At 43.0% G+C, this 25,021-nt stretch overlaps 1 protein-coding gene across 1 annotated transcript; it reads right to left on the bottom strand.

Moving 5' to 3' along the window:
* Positions 1-5,875: 5,875 nt before the first annotated feature.
* On the bottom strand, positions 5,876-24,365 carry SERPINB12 (serpin family B member 12). The gene is made up of 10 exons (XM_045187886.2): positions 24,261-24,365; positions 24,057-24,164; positions 22,794-22,836; positions 16,389-16,574; positions 15,280-15,402; positions 14,432-14,572; positions 13,039-13,156; positions 9,763-9,905; positions 8,629-8,796; positions 5,876-7,641 (listed from the first exon to the last, which is right to left on the bottom strand). Exons 4-10 carry the CDS (start codon positions 16,557-16,559, stop codon positions 7,237-7,239), a joined length of 1,269 nt encoding a protein of 422 aa, XP_045043821.2. The 5' UTR covers positions 16,560-16,574; positions 22,794-22,836; positions 24,057-24,164; positions 24,261-24,365; the 3' UTR covers positions 5,876-7,236.
* Between the last annotated feature and the right edge of the window lie 656 nt (positions 24,366-25,021).

Genomic DNA, 25,021 nt, shown 5'->3' with positions numbered 1-25,021 from the left:
CCTGAGGAAGCAGCTCAGCTCGGTGATGCAGCTTCCAAGAGCTAACTGTATCAATCTCAACACACACAGTCTGCTTTAAAAAAATGAAGAAGCATTTTAATCTCTGCTCTTTAAGCAAACTCACAGCAGTATTAATTACTTCTGCTCTCTAATTGTCACTGAGAAATATACAAACTGAGGAGGGTTTGGAAAGAATTAGCATTTAGTTATGGAGTTAACCCTGGATGCTAATGAAATTTAAAAACAATCAGACAAAAACTCCAAGACACAGACAACAGTGTGGGGGTCACCAGAGGGAAAGGGGGTGGGGGTAGTAAAGGGAAAAGGGGGTCAAACATGTGGTGATGGAAGAAGATTTGACTCTGGGTGGTGGGCACACAATGCAATATACAGATCAGGTATCATAGAAATGTACACTTGGAACCTATATAATTTTTTAAATCAATGCCTCCCAATAAATAAATTGTTTTAAAAAGAAAAGAGATGGCATGAAATCCTTCAGCTGGCAATAATGCTCTGGGTTTTAATATCCCTATCAGTTTGCCTTCTAATTCCTTTCTCTGGAACCCTAGACTCCCTGTCCCATCACGCAGGTATGTTCATATGCCCTCGGCCTCTGTCTAAAGCATTTTCTCTCCTGTCAGCTCTCACAGGGATGCCTGACACCACCATGTCCCACAAAGTCTCCACTAGGGACAGCCACTCAGATCTTGAGATCAGGAAACAAGGTGCCCATTTGAAGTCTCTCTGCTGCTCTTGTTTCTCCCAAGCCATTCTCCCTTCAGTCCCTTCCAATGTCCCCTTCACAGGTTTACAACATCTCACTGTGCCACACTTCCCCCAAGCACAGTTCCCCACCCTGTGCTTGGCACAGGGTCTTCCTGTCTCCCTAACCATGACCACCCCTCTGGACATCTTCACAGCCCAGGTCAGTGGCATCTCCCCCTCCCTGACCCTTGCCCGTCTCCTCTAAGGGCCCACATGCACGACCAAGCTCTGCGGGTCACCATCACCAGGGACAGCTGCTGATGGGGCAAACTTCTGGACACCAAAATATTCCCATCTGCTTACAGATTTCTCATCTTTGTTCTTTCTAAACCTAATTTTCAAAGGTCATCACAACCTCCAATCTTTGGACCCCTCCCCCTTCTTCCATTTTTCTCCTCCTTCTTCTATTTTATCTGTGCCTTCTGGTATCAAAACTGTCCCAAAGGTAGAAAATATGTTAATGATTAGAAACTATAAAAATAGTTTCTATGCTTATGAGTGAGGACAGAAAATAATGAAGCTCAATCAGAGGACTAAGGAGTTCCCCACCGCACCCCACATTTGGTACAACTTCTGCGTGTCTGTTACTGATACCAGCTTGTAACATTTTTTGTCGGCAAGCCTATAATGTTGTAGTGGACACTGCTGGGGTCCCACCCAGATACCCTTAACCAGAGTGTTTCTATCACCCTGACTGATTTAGCTGATAATTTACAGCTGCCCTCTCTCCGTAGAATGACTCTCAGCCAAGTGGGAACCACCTACCAGGGAAGTACACAGCACCCCACCCCCTCTAGGGCACACCTCAGGAGTGACTCACTGGTGCAAGGGTATTTATTCAAAGACAGGACAGTCCCCTTGCATCAAAACAGGACCCACTTTGTAAATGTAATTTGACATCCAGAGCTCCCCCCACAGGATCAGATGGAAACTAATCTCTAGCTGAGCCCCCGTGACTGATTAATGTTTCCCCGACCTCGTCCTGCTTCCTAAAAGACACACCCCTCCCTTCCCCTCCCAAAATACCTGAACAAGAATCCCCGTCTTCAGCTCTGCTGTGTCAGGTTAGGGTAGCTGACCTAACCCCTTCACTGGCTGTGCTCTCCAGAAATGCCTTGACACTTCTTGCACATATTCATTCTTTTCTAGAAAAATTTTTGAATCAGTTTATCAAGGCCTATGAAACAACCTCTGGGGTTTCAGTTGGGACTCTTTAGAATTGACACATTGATGGGGGAAAGTTGTCATCTTTTCATACTGAGCCAGGAACGTGTTCATCTTACAAGCCCTTCAATAGCATTTACAGGTAGAAAGAAATGGAGAGGCTTCCCTTTTGCTGAAAAATCAAAACAAGCAGCCCACTATCACTGCCTCCTTTCAAATTGAAGCAGAGACCTGAGTAAGTGCAATAAGGTAATTGATTAATTAATTCATTAGTTAAAACTTTCAAGAATCAAAATGAAAAAAAAATTATCATTCACAAAGGAATCAACACATACATTATGAGAATTAAAAAGTAAGTTTACCAAGACTGATGAATACAAGGTCAATATAAAAAAGTCAAATATTTTTTATATACTAGCAACATACATCTAGGAAATGGAAATTTTTAAAATGAAAGATGAGCAAGTCCCCACCTAGAAAAAGACTGAACATAGTACAGAGAAATTAAGAAGACCTGAGCAAATGGAGATATTTTATTTGTGGTTTGGAAGATTCAATGTTGTAAAGATGTCAGTTCCCTCAAAATTGTTCACTACGAGTTTAGTGAAATCCCAGGAGGTTTTGTTTTGTTTTTCAAAGAATTGACCAGCTGATTCCAAATTTATATGAAATAGCAGAGAGCCTAGAACAAGCAAAACACTCATGGAGATGGAGGAAGAGCTCCTGCCGATAGTAAGACTTGTCATTAAATGACTAAGAGTCACGTGGGCTGTCATTACATGACTAAGTGTGGTTTTGGCAAGTGAGAGGCTGGAGCACACATCTGCACCCACGTGCACGCTGGCCTGCTTGGAGAAGCGTTTCTGCAGAGCGGTGGGGAAAGGTGGTGTTTCCCATCCATCGCGCTGAGTCAGCTGGGAGCCCGGGCAGGTAGGAATAAACCCTGACTACTGCCGCAGACCACACACAAAACGGCAACTCTCAATGAGCTGCAGAGCTAAACGAAACACGTGCAGGTGTTGACACTAATAGTAAGGATTTCTACTCATTACCATGGCTGCCATCACACGTGAGTATAGATTGTGTGGATACGCTTGTTAGTTTCATAGTTTTCCCCCTCAGAATCGCAAATATTGCTCTCCGTCTTCTTGTCTGCTCACAGTGAAGTCTAAACCCAGGCTGATTCTCGTTCCATTTCAGAGAGTCTATCTGTTTTCATCACAAAGCATCCCGAACACCTTCTTTTTTCCGTGATCTATAACTTGCCCCAGTGGGGAAGCGTAGGATTTTAATGAGCCCTCTCCGTCTTCACGACTTTTTTTCAATTCTGGACAATTTTCTTTTCTTATATCTTTAAGTACTTCCTCCCCGCTCCTCAGAACTCTCTTCCTGAAATCATCCTTGATAAACGTGGGAATGTCTTAAACTACTCGGCATAGCTCTGAACATTTTTAGGTACATTTATCTTTTTTTCTGTGTTTGGTCAAATTCCATGATTCATCTTCCAGTGGACTTTTTAGCTGTGTTCATTCTGCTACTCAGTCACTTACCAACTTTTTGTAACAACTGTTTATTTCTAAGAACTCTAAATAAATATTTCATAATTCCTTATTCTTACATGTTTTAGTGTCTCTTATTTGACCTATTAACTCTGTTGAGGCCGCCTCCTTTCTTTGAAGTGTTTCCTTCACACACTTGGTAGTCCAGGTTCCACACTTCTGTCTTTGAGATGCCTGGTTAGACTGTCTCTGAATGCTGTTTTGTGGTTACCTCCACCTGCAGGGACAATTTAGGAGTGGGAGGACCCGCTGTGCTTCCAGGCGAGGGTACCAGTGGCTTATAACCACTAAGTGGGAACTTGGCTCCACTTGGTAATGGCAGTCACCTGGGGCCCTGCTAGGCCTCTGTGACTCAGGCAGGCACACCTACTGCTCCTGCCTGGGGGAAAAGACCTCTGTCGCTGCCGCCTAGCATCAGTTAGGGAGAGGAAGACACACACCTTACTGACCTAGCTACTCCTGCTGACATGCTGCCCGAACCTGTCCATGGGATGGTTACCTGCCTCATACCTCCCCCTGCTTCCTGGATTTTCCACCTGCAAACTGAAAGAACCCCTGCACTCCCAACTCTACTGGCCACCTAAAACTTTATCTTGAGGGACCCTTATACAGTTTATCCTTTATAAGTAAATTTTCTTTTTTACTCGAAGTTCACAGGTGCAAAATAAAGAAATGGATGTAAATGACTTCTTGTATTCTTGATTTCTACTTGGAAGGATAGACAAAGCCGTGGTTAGTAATCCACATTACAATGTCCAGTCCAACAGCCTGGTTCAAGTCCTTGTTCAACAATTTGCCACCTGAGAGATCTCACACAAATGGCTTCATCTCTCTGCACCTCAGTTTCCTCATCTGTTAAATGTGACTAATAACAATAATTTACCTCTCTGAATGATGGAGAGCATTAAATGGGCTGATATATATCAAGGTCTTCGATCAATACCAGTTCACAATAAGTATAATAAGTAAGCAATAAATATTAGGCATTATGTTCCAATTCAGCGATTTCAAAGCTGCAATCTTATTCTGGATACTGAAACTCACCCCATACCTGGACCCAACGTAAAAAAAGGAAAAAATCCCTCCTAATGAGAAGTGTCCCTGCTGCCAACAATTTTGGGACACCATTTAAATTCAAATTAAGAATTTCCCTTCTTCCTTTGATTGTCAGTTGAAGTCATCTTTTCTCTGACAGAATTTCTTTACTGATTTTTTGGAATCTTTGGCTGCATTGGATTGTGCTCAAAGCAGCAAGAATTTAATTCCAGTTCCTACAATCTTTATAGCACGGTGCTAGGTGGGGGGATTAAACATATTACACTCACACATGCAAAACTATATCGGAGAAGGGCTTTCTGTCGCATTTACAAATTGACTCAGTGGGAAATTGTTTAATCACATATTTTCCCCTCAAACTTGTACCCTAGGTTTCATTTTCATCAGAAATTTAACACAAATGTCTGAGGCCCATCTGATTGTTTATTCTTTATAAGTACATTTTCTTTTTTGCTCAAATGCTAATAGAATTGTTTTCACAACCTTTTTTTTTAATTTTTAAAGGTTCTGAGGAAGTCCATCTTTGCCTATTTTTCTTGGAAATCATTGTAATGAGGTGACTATCCAAGTTCACAAAGTTTTTTTCAATTCTATCTTTGATTATTGATTTCATGCCAATTAATCTGCTTCCTTTCTCAGAAACACCATCATTCCTGGGTGTACTTTCTGCTCTCTCTCTGTATCTACCAATACCCCTCCTATTATTCCCTACCCATTCTAAGAGAGACACACACACCCTATTCATCACTAAATTTTCCAGTGCATCAGTTTTGCTTCTTTCTTGCCTTTAAAATCTATTTAAATTCTGCTGTTGCAGTTTTAGTTCCCTCCCGGTCTTCTTATACTTCATTCCGTTCTCTCACATCTCACCACAGTTTATCTTCATGGAGTCCCCTTCCAATTCCATAGCTGTCCTGCCTTCTTTCTGTGCCTCTTAAATCCTATTGATCTTCTAATTCTTGCCATAAATCTTTTTCTGAAGTCTCATTTTTTGCCTGTACCATGATATATCCCTTCCTTATTTGACACTATTTTTTTCATAACGCTGTAGCTTTTGCCCGCTTTCTCACCTTGGGTATGGATTGATGTAGTTAGAACGTATGTGTACCAATGGAACGTCAGCCGGTTTCTATCAGCCCCACTGTTATGCATTTATTTGGTTGCTTCTTAAATCCTTCTCTCCCACCTCTAGCTAAAACACTGTTTGGATGCATGTTATGAATAACATTATTTAGAAGGGAAATGATGTATTAGAATATGAGAATATTTAAATTAAATATTAAGGATAGAGAATACATTGGTGAAAGGTGCACATATATGGGGTAAGTTTTGTGTAATTTTTATTGAGTAAAAGAAAAGAGCAAGACAGTGGCTTGGGGAAGACAAGAATGCAGCGTGAGCAACGTGGATGAAGTTGGCATTCAGCTGTGGAACAAAGGAATCCACTGAGACAACTACACTCTCCCTCCACCTGCCACCCCAGGTACAGGCCTGTGCCACAGGCTAATGACACTGTAATAAAGAGAAGTACACAGCATCGGGGAAGAAACCACACATGTTCTGGGCAGCTCCAGGAAAAACTGGCGGGAGGGGGTGGAGTTTGAAGGGGAGATATGCAGTAGATTATGTATGGAATCATAGGGAGGACTTGGGGTGAAATAAAACAGAAGGTCCAGAGCCTGGAATTAAAGAGCTGGCTAGTCGGCATAATGAATCAACTGTTTTGACATCTCCTTTGCTGTGCTTGTCCTGCAACATTGCTGGACAGAGGAAACTGAGCTAAACGTGGAGGCATTCTCTCCCCGGAGTTTCATGCTCTGGTTGGTTTTCTAGCAGTTACAGCAGCGCCTCTGCCTGTCTTATTGAAGGGTCAGTCTTGCGGGTGGGAAAAAATCGAAGAATCAAGAGCTCCCAATCTAGTGTAGCTCTGCTGGACGGTTACAGTGTGTTTCTCCACGTGTGGCCTGACTCTGATGCTCCAAACAAGGAAAGTAGACCAATATACAAACCCAAACATGGCCAAATTCATAGGAAATATTCTCTGTGCAAAATGGATGCTGGTTGGTACAGTTTTACACCTTTGAGCTCTTGCTGAAATCCACCCCCAAGCCCTGCTTCCTCCCAAGTGAGAAGCCCCTTACAGGACATCTTTCAGGCAGTAGAAGATAGAAGAGGAGGATGCATCTTGCCCAGTGATGCACCACAGTTTTAACTGCCGTAGAAACAGAGCCAAGTTTCCAAAGCACATTCCATTTAAACATTCTCTCTTGCCACCCATGTTAAAGTGGTTTCTGAATTTGCCATGTCCTGGAAGGGGTCTAATGATTTGAACTTTCAGGGTTCCCTCATGAGGAGGTAGGTAACTTAAAGACAGTATCATTCTCAATGATGTTGACCTTCAGGTCACAGAGGGTAAACTTTTTTTACATGCTTGAAAGCTCAGGGTGGTGAGAGGTGAGGGAGGGAGCAAGGGCCCTTCGATGCTAATGGACTTAGATGAAAACCAGCTACAGGGTGAGAAAAAGAGCGGGAAAAGCCCAGGCCAGTGGCTGGAGGAAGGGAGCATGGTGCTGTGACGAAATTCCACCGGCTTTAGATAGTAGCGAAAGCGCAAATGGCCACGTCGGGCCAGGGGCACATTGCATGGCCATGTTCTTCCAGCTCCCCGGTACTAGACGGTGTGCTCCTTTCAAGGGGAGCAGACCCTGCCGTAGAAGAGAATGGTTTGGGTTTTGTTGTGTCTGATGAAAAAGAGAAAAGGGTGATTGGCATTAAAGGTCTCCCAGGATGGTGCGGACATTACGTTGCCAACGGCCCCACTGGCTCCGACGGCCTGGGTACCATTTTCATCCACCTCCACGAAGGTTTTATGGACAACCTTGGACAGGTACAACCTGGGATTTGGAGAGATTCCAGTAAGATCAGCCTTCTTTTCATCGAAGACATCCGTGATGCCCATGTCTTGGAGAATAGAATTGAGATCATAGCTGTCTTCCAGGGTGAACTGGGGAAAGGAGACAGCTACTCTTTTTTCTGACATATTTTCTGAACTGCTCCAGGCCACTATTTTTTCATAGGTGATATTCCTTTCAAGCTGCAAGAGGAACAAAATATATTGAGGGTCAGATTATGAGCCTGCAAAGAAAGCCCCAATTACTTCTCAGGGCCTGAGAGTACATCAACAGTCGGTAACAACCTTCAAGTTCTCTTCCTACACCTCAGCATACTCTGATTTCATTTAAACCTCCCCCCAGCAAACCTCTTTTCTCTATAGGAGTTGCAGGACAAGTTGAGTTGCAGTGTTCCTTGGGGTCTGACAGACTAGTGTTCAAAGCCCAGCAAAGCTCAGCTGATTAAGCTGAGTGAGCATGACCAAGCCTTGACATTGGAAATTCAATCTCTTCTATAAAACAGAGATAAGGCCATTAGACTCTTCAAGGATTAAACAAAATAACGCAGTTAAAGTACTTAACCTAGTGCAGGCACATAGTAAATTTTGAATAATGGTTATTACTGTAATTACTATCCAGTGTTTCTCTCTCACTTTCTCCCTCCCTCTGTCTCTGTCTCTTCAGCCCACAGGACATGCAGCTGAGCTTCTGCAGCCTTTGTTAATTCCCATATCCCAAGCAACCTATTCCAGTATCAGAACCTCCATTGCTCTCAAGGCACAAGCACCCCAAAGCAGGATTCAGCTACAGAGTCTTTAACTGAGCTACAGCAAAACAGTCTGCAAAGAGGCCAGCAGTCAGGATATTCAGGGAGAAGGAAAAGCTATTTCATCTGTAGCAATTCTCAAGTTACTCCCCATCCAGATTCCATGATCTAGAAAAAAATATGGTTACAGAGCACAGCGAGATTAGAGTGGGAAGCTCTGGCCTCCACATTTGGCATTTGTTCTTTTCTAGCAAATGAGGAGTAAATATGACAAGGAAGTCATCGGATTCAAAGTCTTATATAGTCTTTGCTGAGCTCCGACTGCCCGGGCATCACCCTGCCTCAGGAGGGTAGGTGGTAGATGGTGCTCTCTCTGAAGACCTGTAACGAGACACGTTAGAGAGACAGGAAAACGAAGGTTTACCTCCCGCAGCCCCTCCAGGTTATCCGCAGAGTGAGATGGCAGGAGGATGAACATGCTGAGCTTGCCCTGGATGTATTGCATTTCAAGGATCTGTGCCCTCACCTCCTCGATGAAGCCCACTCTAAATACACCCTTTTGGTTCATCATCTTCACAGTCTTCTCTTCGCTCTGCAGCAAACAAGGAAGAAAGTCACAGGACTGCCAGGATAAGCTCACAAACTCACCCGGTCCCCGTCCTCCCTGAAAACAAAGGTCCCTTAAGATGTGGCCTTCACCAGACATTCTGAGCCACACTAGTGACCCAGCCTTATAAATCATGTGCCCACTGGTCAGCTGGCCCTTACTTTGCCAACACTTCCTCTTCCTGTGGTTTTAATGGGTTTCTCAGCTCCCAAGACCATTTGTTGGTAGATTGTCCGGGCACCTACCCACAGCCTAGCTGCCAGAGGCAAGCCCTGCAGCTCTCTCTCTGTCTTTTATTCCTCAGCCACCCTGACCTCGTGGCCTCATATGACTCCTGTCCCCACTGGACTGAATCACCGCCCTACAGGGCCAATAGGACCCTTGGTTAAATGATGATCGTCTACACAGTAAATGTCAACACCTGTCCCACAGACTTCCATCCCAGGAAAGGGCAGCCCCAGACTTCTTAAACCGCATAATAACCTCGCAGTGTGGGGGGGACCGTCAGTGTACAGATGAGAATGTGGAGCCCTTGAGAATGGCATAGCTGCCAAGTGCTACCCTGGGATCTGACGCCTCCCTTTCCGTCCATTCTGCAGCCTGGCGGCTTAGAACATGGGTCTTTTCAGGCCAACACAGATGTGAATCCTAATGCATGGGTTTGGCTAGGTAACTTCACCTTTGCAGTTTCTCCCCTCAGCTCCTTAGTAGGAGTAATAATAATAACATCCATTTTCATAATGTGATTTTAAGGAACAAATGAAATAACAAACAGAAAATGCTCAATAAACTTCAGACACTGATTTTTGTTAATAGCAAAAGTGTTCTTGTTATAAATGGAAGCTGCAGCCCAGAGGCCTAAGTCTTAGATTTGCGTGTACATACAGCAAACCGTTCTCAGTGGAAACTGAGGGGGGACCATTTAGGAAGCCACGTGCTCTGATGTAGTACCTCATTCAGAGAGAAAGGTGCGTCAACTGTGTTTTCACTTTCAAAGTATTTCTCCCACTTGGCCTTGAAGTATACCGCGTTCACCAGCACAAGCACAGTTGAGTTGTTAATGGTGTCCTTGCTGAAGAGGTCCTTGATTTTACCTGAGAAATTTTTTTTTCCAGAGAATACCTTGAATATGAGTTGCACCAAAAGTATTTATGTAGACAGATATACTTTTTAAGCAGCTTAACATCCCCATAGCTAGAGAGTGTCTCATTCAAGAACTAACCCTAGAAAAACAAACCACTCAGAGTCCTGGGTGGGGTAGGAGTGGAGGTTAGGTTGGGAGCTGAGGAGAGGGAGGGAAACACTTCAGAGGCCAGTTGCTGAGGGACTTTCTCCCTATCACTGTGAGTGGAGCATGGCTTCAGATGTCGTCTGCCCTGATTTATCCTTCAGAGTAGAGATCTTGCCACCTAATTACATTATAACATCCTGGAGAGAAAGGGTTATTGTGTAAACTTTCTGTCTCACACACTCATCACAGCAGCATATACATGCTTACATATAAACAAAAATGCATCTAAATGTACGAGGCAATGATATAAAACCTATGTTATAAGGACTTTCCCATGCCCTCTCTCATTCCATCTGACATCAATCATGAGAAATAGATATTGTTATCTCTTCTCTATAGGAGAAGAAACTACAGCCCATGAGAGATGAGGCCACACAGCCACAAAGCAGGAAAGCTGGCTGAGACCCGTCCCAGAACCATCCTTCCGACTCTTGGCTCAGCTCTGGGCTCCTTCCACAGTAACACAGCCCTAAGGCAGACTGGGAGAGCCCATGGCTAGCTGGCATAGTTCATTTTCAGCACATACCCTTTTCTGCCTCACAACACCGAGTCACCAATGCCATGACTTGAATGCATGCCTAGGCCTTAAGATGAGAAGACCCTTCCACCTCAAGAAGATTTCCACTTAAATCTCATAACAATACCTTATTTCATCATCATCGACTCTGGGAAAGTTAGCTAAGAAGAAACTAAATATTCGTACCTTAGCGTAAAGTCTTTTAGTGAACCAGCTTTCCTCTTGGCAACTGAGTGCAACCCTGAAGGTATGGGAGTTTTTGTGGCATGGGGAAGAAGTGAGGAAAAATAATTTTGGCGTTTGGGTGTCTCCCCCAAGGAAAGGCCAGGCAGGGGGAGCCCAGCCCGAAGCCAGTGTTAGCAAGACAGGAGATAGGGCATATCCTCATGTAGGAAAATCTTTGCTTGAAAAAGTACATTAAAACGTTTGACCTCTGTTGTAAGGAGACATGAATGGCATGTCAGAAAGGTGATTTCTTTATTTGAGCTCATAGACTCTGCTTTTCATTTTAGATTTTATTTTGGTTTTTTTTATTTTTGATGCCATCTGATGCCGAACCAAGTGAGCCACATTGGTCAGAGCTGCTTTTCATTTGAAAGAATTAAGATTTCATGTTAAAATGTTATAGGTCATTCCTGGTGACTTTTAGACTCTCATTAAACAATCCATCCTCTATTCAAGCATTTGGTAAAATCCTTCTGGTCTACCGCTTAGTATCTCTCACATCCCTCCACCTCTCACCATTGCCACGACCACCACGTGGTCCAAGCCACCAGCACCTCCCTCCAGGTCTTCTGCAGTGACGCTCTCACTCTGCCATTAGCACCTACATCCATCCACTCCTGTCCACCTGCTACCTGTCCTCCAGTCTACAATCAGAGACATCTTTTAAAAGACATGCTCCCTGTCTTCAACCTCCTCTGGCTTCCTTCTGTTCTTCATTCACCGTGTAAATCTGAAAACTTTTATACTTGCATGGGTTCTCACTAAGGCAATGTGACTTTATGCATTAATTATAAGTAAATAGAAGACACTGAAATAGATATTGTAGATTTAAAGCTCCCTATACCTCAATTAAAGAATAGTTTTTAAATGTGCTAAATTATTTTTGTTATATTTTTGTTGTATGCTTATAAGTCCAAGAGATGGGGTCCCAAGTATTTCTAATATGACAGTCAAATTCCAATGCCAGTGGATATTTTAGAGGAAAGATGAGTTTTTATTCTGTGGGCAAGTGAATGTTCAGTGCTGAAAACCCTGGTGTGGTTCAAAAAATGGGAGTGGTCAGTCTCAAAAGGACCTACTAAACTCTAACGAGAGCATGCACAGCATCAGAAATATTGAAACTGGAAACAGAACCTATGAAAAGGAGCTATCTAGAACGTGAACTTGTGGTTCCATTTACTAAAGAAAATACGAATTATGGAATTTTATGGAAGTGAGACATCTCACTCCATCATTTTACAGACGTGGCTCCTGAGAACCAGAAAGCTCATCAACACCAAGATCATTTAACCTATTTAGCCATCAGCCCCAGTTTCCTGCAGTTTCTGTTTTGTTTTTAATGCAAACATCACAGCAGTGAAGAACTCCACACTCCTCCAAATTACGCTCAGAGGCAAGAGATAGGTAATGTATACAGATTGATATATTCCAATGTAGCCCAACTTATGTGCTTTTTGGAACAGCCACGTAAGTGAGTTACACTGAAGAAATCACTAGAAAGAGGACGATGAAGAGTGGAGGGTAGAGAAGAGCAATGCTCAGAGGGGTCATGGCTGAGGCTTTTGGTAGCCAGGCAAGTGTATTTGATGAACTGGGCTGCAAACAAGCAAGGCAAGGAGGCTGATTTTGTTTAATTGTGACATGTGACGGGGGGGGGGGGGGGGGAGGAGGGGTGTTGCTCGTGTTCACACAGTCCATTTAGAGACTTCCATCATGCTGGGATCTGGATAAAGTTGGAAGGGGAGTTTCATATTTAAAAATAATTGCATTTATGGTGAACTCAAATTTTTACCACTCATTGCTCTTGGTAAATGCCCCTTCACTCAGAACACCTGTGTTTCTTTCTAGTGAACTGCTGATAAGAATAAGGCTTTTATTGTTTCCACGTCCCTCTGAATAACTACATTCTCCTCACAATCTCGTTACTGGCCCTTTAAAAGAAATGAATGTAGTTAACATCCTGCTGGGCATTGTGCTTGTTTGAAAGGCACATCGCCCATACAACCATGGAGCAGAGAGTGACAATCAGTAACTATCGTGCCTAAGCATTGCGACTGTTTGAAACATGCGCAAGAAGCGCTGGACACACACAGGGGCGTCTGGTCCCTGAAGACGGGGGATCTGAAAGCGGGCCTGACCTGTCCGCTGTGAGATGGGAAGGCAGGCCAGCGACAGTGCATTTGGGCTTTCTTACCTTGGGACTGAGACTCCACCCAGAAGTTAATCTCCTGTCTGGATTTTTCCGTGTCTTTCCGGAAGTCAACACTTTCGATGGTCGTGTGATAAAATTGAATCACACCATCTGAGTACTCCTGTCAAATCGGAATAAATGGAAAAGGTGGGACGGAATCCTACAATTACGCTAACAGTTGGCAGTCGAGCAGTTCACCCCAGATGCACGTTAGTCTCTATCTGCCCCCAGTCCAGTTAGCCAGAGCCTCTGCGGTTGCTATGGTGCCAGCTGAGCATACAGAATGCTCATTTATGGGCCAGTCCAGTTGCAATGGCACTCGGCCTTCCTGCCAGGCGTCCTTGTGTTTGGACATTCCATTTGTGGAGACATCGCAAGACGCAGATCAAGTAACTTGATGACTTAGCTGTAAATTGTTTCTATTTTAAAAAATTAAAACTGCTTAATGGTTACAGAGTTTCTGATTGAGGGGACAAAAAAGTTTTAGAAATCGGGTGATGATGACTCAGCGCTGTGAATGTAATTAATGCCACTGAATTGTATATTTAAAAATAATTAAAGTAGATATTTTTATGTTATAGATATTATACAATTTTGTCAAAAACTAAAAATGTGGTATACCCAAACCGTTGATGTATACATTTTTATTAAGTGAATTGTATGATATGTGCATGTATATCTCAGTAAAGCCAGCTTTAAAAGAACAGTGTGTAAAAGTCTCATTTTCATTGTAAGGAAACTAGTTCTGTTGGTCAAAGTGGGCTACCCCTTCCCTTACTAGGCCAGCCCTAACCAGCTGCCGTGCATTTATCATTGGCCACACCCCTCCAGTTTACTGCCATGGATGTGGCTCCTTCTAGTGGTGACAGAGGAGACTGAAGCCTGGATTCAGATGAAGCTTGCTCTGGGGACACAGCAGTGTAGCCACAGAGACAAGAAATGTGCCCTTTTAGCTCCAAATCCAGTCTCCTTCTGCTACACTATCCCACTTCTTAAGGGATTGCCATTTCTCCAGCAGGGGAGGGTGGCCTGTTGGTAGAACCAAAGGTGATTTCAGGGAAGAGCCTTGGAAGGTGGGGGTGAGGATGGGACAACAGGAAGGAGAGCTACCAAGTCCATCTACCAGGCCCCCTGACTGGGAAAGAGGTCCCAGCAGAGAACAGCATTACCAAACCCACACACACTCTGAAGGCCATGAGTCACGTGACCCTTTTTCCACTCACAAGAAGCCTCCTAGGCTGTTCCAGTTGAAAACTGGGAGGAGGGCCCAGCAGGTGTGGACCTCCCACCAGTCCACCATGCATATCCTGTCGAAGAGGTTTGTGTTCCGGATGGCGTGTGATTTTTACGCAGTACCTTCCCAGAGAGCTTGAAATGGCATTCTTGCCCAACTCACCGGACAGATTGGAAATTCCTGCTCTCCATAAAGCCTGTTCGCAATACTCAGGGTGTAATCAGCTTTGATTCTATCTAATCTGGAGAGAAGCTGCCCAAAGCAGTAACTGAGACGTGTACTTTCATCCTCAGAAGACCCCACCTAACAAAAGAAGACACAAAATGTGATCTTAATCAGCTAAAAGCAAGTTGTCATTTGGCTTTGTTACCATGTGGGGGAGCGAGACAAGAAGAGAAGGAGAAAGAGAGCAGAAAGGTCCCGGAGGTGGGAGGTCCTCCATGAAAACTGCATCTGCGGGGCTCTGCAAGGCTCCTTATGCTTCAGGTCTGTGCACCCCATTTTTATCCACATTCAAAAGATACAAGAAAGAGACCATCTTCTCTCCACCTTCCTCTTCAACTTTTTAAGTTTGAGGGATTGATAACCTGGAGAATATCATTCCTGCCCCTGGTATGAGACAACCAATAAAAGTTGCGTGTGTCAGTGCAGATTTCAGCAAGAAATAAAACAGGCAAAAGTGGAGGGGAGACAGTTAGAATCCCACAGCTGATGCCCACCACCCCCTGCCTTTCATCCTCAGCCAGGCCTGAAAAAGCAGGTGCTTAATGGGGCTTTGAGCTAAGCTTCTTATTCCTGAACAAAAGATACTAGACCCTACTCTTTAGGAAAGTAGCGTACAACCCAGAACAAACGAGACGCACTAACAGAAAGGAACTGCGGGCCACATGGGGTTATTGCTGTTGCCGGAGCAGTCGATGACAGTCAGGAACTAAGCACCCATCGGCACCGACAGGACAGCCAGTGAGAGCAGCCCATGAGGGCCAGGGCAGGAGCCGACAGTGACTCACCTGCGGAGCGGCTCCTTTCGACCCTTCCTGCGAGCTGTGGGCCAGCACCTCCCGCTCTTCGTCTCTCAGACAGGGGCCCCCCGCTTTGCCTTCACTCTGGGAAAATTCGTTGAAGTGCAGGACCTGCGTGACAATGGCACAGGGTCTCTAAGACAACATGAACAGCGCGAAGTCCGGAGAGCTCCAGGAACGTTTTTATGATGTGACAATGACTGTGATCCAGGAGTCAAACAAAACAATCAGCAACAGTTTAAAGGAAAGTGGCTATTTCTTCTGACTTGGGTTGTGAGGTTTCCACCACTGGGCGCCGCCCCCACCCCCTTGCGACATGTAACCGCCACTGTGACCAAACTGAAAGGCTGCCCGCCGTCCCTGAGCCGCGTGTGGCTACTGAGCCAGTCCAAATTCACTTTGGAAATACATGTCGGATTTTGAAGACTTAATAGAAAAAAAAAAAGAATGTGAAACATCTCATTTAAATTTTAATCGAATACATGTTGATATGATAATATTTGGAGGTACTGAGTTAAATAAACTGGATTATTAAAATTAGTCTCACCAATTTCTTTTTACTTTTCTAATATGGCTACTAAAGATTTTTAAATCACACACAGGTGGTTCAAATACCACACATCTGACGATGCTGGTTTGCTGCTTCACATCTATCAAGTGAGGACAGGTGGAGATTCATTATCCAGGGCCTCGTAGCCAGGTGGGAGGCCAGCGGTGCACCTACCCCCAATCAGGGGTAGGTTTTCTCCAAGTGCCTGGAGAAAAATAGGTCTCAAACCTGACCTGGAGGATGCCAATCACACTCTAAAGCTAAGCTTGGCTAAAGGAATGACATACCAAAATTAAAGTAAATCAGGAAAGTAGAATAACCCTAAACACATGCTGCCTTAATCCGAGAAGACACTCCTCTGTATTAGAGACAGCGGCTGTGTTCAGAGATAACCCCTGTGCTATGTGCTAGATCCCGGGAAGTGTAAGTCCAACCTCAGGAGCCTGTAGTTTAAGGGGCAGTTGCTCTTGTCGCTTTCACCCATTCATTCTACACACAGGGATTAGGGTCAACTTTCAGAGTGGACCCCGGGTTACCGCATCCACACCTGGTCAATCTGATGTGCGCTGTCACTTCTGGCCCCCAGACGGACCATGCCAAGGGCAGCTGAGAGGCTCAGAGGACAGAAGAAGATGTTTTTAGAACCACTGTTTTTGCTTATCTCTTGAAAAAAGTCAAAGCAAAATTTGGAGTTTGCTGCAATGAGACAATCCATCATGAAACTGATGACAGTCTAGAACAAATAACGAGAGAGTGAGAGAGAAAATGATGATCAGAGGAAAACAGGTAAATAGACAGTTCTTATTTTAAATACCCAAGCTACAACCCATACAGTTATTCAGTATGCTATTAAAAACTAGCAAACCGGGCCTTTGTTATCCTGGCATATCGATATTGATTTTGATGATGATGCAGAGAGGAATCTATTTCCATCAGTGGTGTGAATTACTTTGCTCAGGCTGCCCTAACAAATGACCATAGTCCAGGTGGCTTAACCAACACAAATTTCTTCTCCCTCAGTTACGGAGGCCAGGTGTTCAAAACCAAGGTGTCGGCGGGATTGGTTCCTTCTGGAGGCTCCCGGGGAAAATGTTTCATGCCTCTCTGCCAGGCATTCCTGGGCTTGTAGAGGCATCATCTTTGCTTCCATCTTTGCATGTGTTTTTCCTCTGTCTTCTGCGTGTGCGCCCAACTACCCCTTTTCCTGTGAGGACATTTGGGTTAACACCCACTCTAATCCAGTAGTGGGACCTCATCTTAACTCAATTGCATCTGCCAAGATCCTATTTCCAAATAGGATCACATTCACCATTACTAGGGATTAGGACTTAAACACATCTATTGGGGGTTAAAGCTCTGCCCAGTTCATGGGAGAACTTCCTTTATTCAGGTGAAATAAAATCACAGGATACCACGGTCAAGTTACAACCAAGAAAACATCAATCCATCTCCTCCTTCTGCTGGTTCTACTTAAGAAATGTGTCTGTGCTCTCCCTGAATGTTCTGTGACAGAATGTATGACCTCCAAATTGTCACAGGTCTTGTCCTTTGTTAATATTCTCACTTTTTAATTCATATAGGACTTGAGGCACTTGGAACCTATAGGACTTGAGGCACTTGAGTCAGTCCTTGACATTGTCCAAGAGATAACAGATTTTGAAAGGCGCTCAGGGACTGGAAGTCATTAGGTTTAGCCCCTTCTCATAACAGTGTGGAACCATAGCTGCTATAGAACCAAAGTAAGGGGATGACTTTCCCAGAACAGCCCTTGCCCCAGCCCCTGCCCCGAAAATCGATTCCAGAGGTGTCGACACAATCTTATGTAGATCTCACTTTGAACCTATCCCTCTCAAATAAAACGTCTTTTCTTTTGTCTTTTTGCTTTTGGATATTGTATATTTCCAAGATGGAAATGTAGGCCTCTTATTTGTGTTTTTACCAGCAGACAGATGGCACAGAGCAAGCATTAAAAAATAGTTACTGCTTTGAACTGAATGGTATATATTGGTTTCAACATCTTCCCACTTTAATAGATGTTTTTAGTCTTTCAAACGTGATTCAAAAACACAACCTTAGGTAATTTTAAAAACATGCCACATATGTCTTTACATCTACACTGGAAAACATCCTTCAAACAAAGAAATCTCTGTTGGGCTATGTCTAAAGGCTGATTGCTGATATAGGCTCTCCCTTAATAGGCTACAACTTGAAAACTTGTACACAATGGGCCTCAGTAATCATTATTTTTAAACAGACTTGAAATAACCTTTTAAAATAGTAAGGTCCCTCAGAAATCTGTTTAGCTCAAGGGATCAATAAAACCCAATTATAAATGACTTTGTAATAATAGTGACCATTTAATCTGAGCCTACAATGTTCCTGCCACCTCACAAATGTCTCCAGTTTTCAAACAATCCTATAAGTCAGAAATTACCATTATTTTACATCCAACCATGGAGTGGCGTAGCTGGAGTGCAAATCAGTCAGTTCAGTCTGATCTCCAGGCCACCGTCTCTCCTCCTACGGCACGCTGCCATCCTGGACAGCCACACTGTGCCTAGAGTGCCACACCCTACGTGACTCTCATTCACAGTGCCCAACATCACCTCCTACTGGCCGCAGCTACAGAGGGAGATGCTGAGGAATAATTTCATTCAGAAAAAAAAGAAGTAAAAACTCACTTCGATAGCAATAAAAATTTATATTTTTGCCTGTAATACTTCCAAGTGATTTATCATTTAACTTCTAAAAAAGTAAAAGGAGGATTTTGATTCTCAAGTGTAAATTTATTGTACCAATGGCCAAATACAAGGAATGAGGTCTGCCACCTGTACAATAAATTTGAATTTTGCTCTCAATATTGACAAATCCTCTGCCTTTGTTTTTGCATGGGCCTTCTCATCTTGCTGTCATAGAGTATATATTCATGTATATGCTCATTTGTCTGTACATGAAAGACAATGTTCATTTTCCTATTCCCCTTACCACTCTGTCTATAAGGTGATTGTTTTGATATTTCTATTGTTCCTTCCCAAACATAATTTTTTTGATGGTAGATTTCATGATTTTTATTCATCTTTGCAATCCATTAGTAAATATAAACAGTAGCACACAAGAGCATTAATAAATATTTATGGATTTGTTTGCTATCATCTGCCCCTTTTGTTGTAAATAATTCTAATATTTGAAATAGTAGATGATAATTCCTATTTCATATTAACTTTATACATTCTGCAGGCAGCCATAATGAACAGAGCTGTTACACAGTGGAATCAACTTTGGACTAATTTTCTACTCTATTAGAAATAATGTAGTTACTAAAATATGGTTTCCTTTATTGGGTCAATGTAAAAGTTTAGACTAAATAGATTTTCTAACAACCCAAACTATTCTAAGAGTAATTGTTCTCTTCAATATAGTAAGGAAAAAATTATATCCCAAAAATATTTCATGCCTTACAATTTCCATAATTTTTACAAAGCTACTATGAATAAGCTGTGAATAAACTTTTAACTTCACACTAGTAGACACTATGCTGCTGGGTACAACTAACTAAATGATAAACAATATCTAAAAACAGAGAAATGCTCGTGAAAGAGGCAAGCAAAGCATTTCCATCTTATGTTGCCAAAGAGACATGTAAACTCGTATTATTAAAATACAGATATTCTAAGTATTATACCATTTCATATTTCAGAAATTAGTAGAAACATACAATCTTCCAGCTATGTAAAGACTTTAAAAACTTTTTCAAACATCCACATTTTTAAGAAATCAATCAGACACCTCTGACATCTGACCAGGTGTTGTGGGCTAAGGCAGGTGACAGATACTACTGTCGAATTTACAAAAAAAAAAAAAATTGCCGCAGTTACAAAAAATTCAAAACATCGTAAAACAAATCGCTCATTTTCCAAAGGCATTTGACTAAATAAAAACAGCACACTTTTGCTTTCAATCCAGTCTACTTTGGGTTTCTATTATTTAAAATAATTTTCCAACACAGTGTTCATCGGTAAGAATGATATCAGGCAATGCTAGCATTTACCTTCCTGCCTTCAGAGGTGCTGTGAACAGCTGGCCAGGTAAGTTCCCATCCACACCCTGTCAGGAATGGGAATATATGAGCTCTGCCCCTCCCACAATGGCCCTGTTCCAGCTGCCATGTTAGAAGTCAGGGTCAAATTACTATTGATTGATTAAAGGGGAAAAAGCGGAAAAGAAAAGGAATGTGTGGCATATAGGTTTTTAAACAAATACACTCTATGCTTTTGACTAAACTAAATATTTGACTTACTATACTTATATTTTCTTTGCTCTTTCCAATTGGATGTCTTTATAGGCCCTCATAATAACATTGAACTACACCTTTCCTCCCAAACCACCCCCCCCACTACATAAAGGGAAGCAGAGAACAATTTTGCTTCATGTGCCCATTGCCTTGGACATTCTCTTACACCTGAATTTCTACGTTATCCTAAACTTTTTAAACTGATTGCCTCAGGTTTATAAAATGAGCTTTTTAATAAGCTAAATTGGCTAAAAATAAGCCAATTTCAAAATTGTGGGTTTGTTTTCCTGCAGCAGGCTTGGTGTGAGGGTAGGGATTACTATTCAATTTATTGACTAGAATAGCTGAATGTCAATCAGAAGATAGCAATTATCAAAACAAACAGAGACAGGGGTTAGGGAATTTCTAGAAGAGAACTAAATTGCCAGGAACTAGAAAACTAATGAATTCTGTACCGATGCCTCCAGAAAATCTGCTCAAGTTAGCTTTCAGTGCCGTGACCTGCTCATCTATGTATCCTACTTATTTCCTCAAAAGATTTTTAGAGCCCTAAACATCCCCACTGTCTTCCTTCTTTGTTTATCCTTCCTTCCCCACTCCTGCCCTCCTTCCTTCCTTCCTTCCTTCTTTTCTTCCTTCCTCTTTTCCTCTCCTTCTTTCTTATTGGGCTTCTGTTACAGATTTCATGGGACAAATGTATTCCACAACTGGAAAAATTAAGTTTTCAAACTAATCCAAATAAGTTCTGAGATTCCTTTTAGTTCTAACGTTCTATGATCTTGATTTTTGGATGATGCTAAACAAGGTTGTGAGTGGGTAGGCACAAGAGGCGATGGGACGAGCGTTAGAAAGAATAAAAACATTAGGAAATGATGGGAATCAACATGACTTAGGGACAAAATGAGGATTCCTTCTCAGCCTGGCTCCCTTTTCGACCCCTTTCTCTCCTTTTCTAACCCATCGGACAACAATACCATCTCAGCTCCAACCCCTCAAATATCGTCAAGTTGGACATAGGGAAATTCAAAAGAAAACTTTTTGAAGTGGGATATTGTCCTTATAGAGAACATAATCCACTTAAATATAGTCTATTATATGTTCACTTATATGGAGAATATAAGCTATTTATGCAGCTAGTGTAGAAATGAATCAAGTAAAACCCATTTTTATAACGATATCGACCAGTGGAAACCAGTAACCGGACATCAAGGGGGTCTTCAATTCCCAATGGTGAACACAGAAAATAAATAGGCTGTTATTTTCTGCACCTCACTTCGTCATTTGAAAAATGCTTGTGGGGGGTTTTCCCTACCAAATTCTAAAAACCATCCTTTTTCGGTTGTATCTGGCCATTGCTCATGATTTACAAGGGGTTGGAAATTTCCCACATGTGAGTCAACCAAGACTTCATGCTGCCCAGTCAATAAGCACTCCATCCAGCACCCGCTTCAGAAAGGGCACCAAGCACATTTGCAACAGGAGGGATTTGGGGCCACCTCCCTGGATTTCTGGCTGTCATGTTTGTTTGTTCTTGACACACTGGCTGGTGACATTCACATTGCCTTGGGCTTCTGGATACCTGAGCAGATGCAAAGCTTGTTTGGATATCTCTAATCTAGGATTGCATCTGTTCAGCCTCCCAAATAATTCAACAAGGATCTGACAACGTGCGGCTGTGAAGTCTGGTGTGGTGTGATTGTCCAATCAGTAGTGATGAAATCCACCGCCACGTGGAGCTAAATATTAAAGTCACTTGACAAGTCACTAAAGAGGGCATGAGAATTCATGGAGCACCTGCTGCGTGTCAAGCAGCAGTTGTTGGGACTTTGCGCACATAACCTCGTCTGAGTGACTGGAGAACATCATTCTCTCTAGCACCAGGGACTTAAAGCACCAGAGAATCACAGCAGAGTTGGAAGGAAGTTTGGAGGTCACCAACCTGACAGTGCCCTTCAAGGCATGCTAAAAAGTTTTTCTGTGTCAACAGGTTGTAAAAATAGGGTTTCACCAAGTGCAGAGTTGGCTGGCTCTGCCTAGGTGTGTTAGAACTCAGCATGAGAATGAGCTAATCATTTAACCCTTTAGTAACCAGCCTTTATTTTATAGGAACTAGAAATTCAGGGATGCCAGAACATGCTGCCAAACTATGCGATTAAAGTTCTCTTGTAAATAGGCTCTTTTCATCCAATTTTACATCACAATACTGAGGACACCAGTTGATGTTGATGGGGAAAACATCGGCAGAGAGACTTTTGTTCTAATGAAAAATGTATCTTTTATCTAAAGTACACAGTTGAACTGACATTCACCACTTTATCCTCCAAACTTAGAAGCCTGGGTAACAACATATAAAATCCAAAAAGGGAAAAAATTCCATTAAAATAACAAAAAGCAACAATAATAAAGACTAAAACACAATAAACTTGTTTTAAAGCTTGCAATCACCCTTAAGATAACAATTACCCTTCCCATAAAAATTCTCAGTTCTCTCACATCCCAAACTGAAGCCTCCAGGCTTCAGTTGCCAACTGCCTACCCCAGTGTGACCGAGACACAGGGACCCAAGACAGGCAGACCTATGAGGTGGCAGGAGAACACAGGGCTGAAAAAGCACTACCTTTGCAATCAGAGGACCTGGATCCTGGTATGAATCTTACTAACCTGACACCTGGAACAAATTCCTCTTGAACTTCAATTTTCTCACCTATAAAAAAGAAGATAGGAATAATAATATGGCTTTGCATGCTCTAATGTGTTACACAAATGTTAGTGTTATTATTATAATTACATAGAATTATTACTGCATAAATGTGTTTTCATTTCTTAGACAAGTCAATTTTTTCTATCATTGTAATCAGGGCTTCCTCCTGGAAATCGGGGTTTGTAAATGATAGCCTGCAGGCCGAATCTAGACCGATGTGTGTTCTCGTGAATGAAGTTGTATTGACACACCGCCATGCCCATTCATTGACTTCTGTCTTGGGCTGCTTTTACTCTACAACGGCAGCGTCTGGGAGGTTGTGAAGGGATGATATGGCCTGCAAAACCAGAAATATGTACTGCCTGGTCCTTGAGTGAGAAGTCTGCTGACCCTTGCTTAAAATAAACAATAATATTTTAAATTTATTTTTTCAATACAGTTGACACAGCGTATTACTTTGGGGTGTACAGCATAGTGATCAGGCATTTATATACCTTACAAAGTGATCGCCCCCACAAGTCTAGCACCCATCTGACACCACACACAGTTATTACAATATTATTGACCATATTCCCTAGGCTGTACTTTATACATCCCATGACTCTCTTATAGCTGGATATTTATACTTCTTAATCCCTGTCACCTTTACTGAAGAGTTCGCTTACCCTTGCTTCAAATGGTAAGACAACACTACTTAAAGTCGATGAAGTAGACATATAACCCTTAGACCCTTATAACCCTTACGCCCTTAGACACATAACTTTTGTCATAAGACAAATGTTAAAATACACTTAATAAATTTAAAAAACATGCATTTTGGTTTGATCTCAACCCCAGATAAAACTCTAAGCCCCTTGAGCTCTGCAGGGAAATAATAGTCCTGACATTCATTTGGTGACTGTTGAACACCTACTATGTGCCAGGCACTGGCTATGCAGTGAACCACAGTGGGATTGTGCTTGCATTCAGGCCCTTCCGCAGCTGTTATCTTGCTCAGTCCCTCCAATAAGCCAGGGAGGGACACGTTATTATCCCCATCTGACAACGGAGAAAACTCCACTCGGACAGTCCAGCCGCTCAGAATCACGACGCGAAAGAGCTGCAGGACGACAGCATCCCAGCTCCCACGCGTGCAGAGCTGCAACACCGAGGGCTTCACACCAGCACAGCGGCCTCCAAAGGCACCTCCACCCCCTACAGCCTGTCCACCTCCCAGCACATACCTGGAAGCCGATGAGGACTGTCCCCAGCCACAGACTGTGCTCTGCTGAGGTCAATTCAATATCACGCAGAGCAGGCAACAGCCGAGTCTCGCATGCAGCCTGTGGAAACTGGTAAAAATAGGGGTTGAACGAGGAATTCTGTGATTTTTAAATGATGACCGTGAGTCAGAAAATTAATCTATAAGGTGGCGGGGAGCGGCATACATTTATGGTCACTAACTGGTACGTGTGAAGTTAATTATCTCTACGTCTGCAGTACCTCCCTTTTAGACAAGAGCACTGGAGCACAGCCTCCCTTTACGTGCTGCCCCACAGCCTGCTTGTAAAGCAGGTCAGAGGAAGCCTTTATAAAGGGCTGCTAGAAAGGCCCTACTTCCTATCTCTGTTCCTGATCCCCCTAAACCATTTACTGATCCCCGTCAGCACCATGAAACCCCATGAGTCACAGTTTGTAAGTGAAACGCACAAAACCCAAGAGGAGTTATTTTCATAGCATGTCCCAATCCACTCCCAGCAAATGGATGGAGCGCTGACGAACTCTACGGTCTGAGCCAAGTGTGAAGCAAAATGCAGCTAAGGGAGAATTAAGAAAGAATCCGGTATTGCCAACTATTGTCTCTGAGCTGCTGTTGCTGGCTTGCTCAATCACCACCACAAGTCCATGGCTTCCAGGGCACTTCCCTCGGCATCCTCACCAGTTACTCATCTTTCTTCTGGCTTCTCAGGCACAACCTAACAAACAAGCAAATTGTCTCCCCTCTTCCCCTATCTCCCTGGTTCCTTCTCTTTATCTCTGTCTTCCCACCTGTTTCCCCATTTCCCCACCTCTCTCTCTCTCTCTCTCTCTCTCTCTCTGTCTCTCTCTCTCTCGGCTATTTCCGAGGAATTCGTTCACCTGCAAAACTCACAAAATTTGCCTTATTGTAGAACAGCATTGGCTGCTTTTCAAAACATGCTTCATATTT

Source organism: Desmodus rotundus, chromosome 10, assembly GCF_022682495.2.
Source record: "Desmodus rotundus isolate HL8 chromosome 10, HLdesRot8A.1, whole genome shotgun sequence".
NCBI lineage: Eukaryota > Metazoa > Chordata > Mammalia > Chiroptera > Phyllostomidae > Desmodus > Desmodus rotundus.
Note: the sequence above shows the minus strand (reverse complement) of the source record. Positions and strands in the feature narration are given on the sequence as shown.

What these genes read in the sequence shown, in the direction of transcription:
- SERPINB12 (XM_045187886.2), bottom strand. Translation starts at nt 16,559, where the DNA reads ATGATGGATTGTCTCATTGCAGCAAACTCCAAATTTTGCTTTGACTTT. An exon ending in GCGCACATCAGATTGACCAG is followed by an intron (nt 15,403 to 16,388) that starts GTGTGGATGCGG and finishes ATTGTCACGCAG; the next exon opens with GTCCTGCACTTCAACGAATT. An exon ending in CACCTTTCTCTCTGAATGAG is followed by an intron (nt 8,797 to 9,762) that starts GTACTACATCAG and finishes TGTTTGCTGCAG; the next exon opens with AGCGAAGAGAAGACTGTGAA.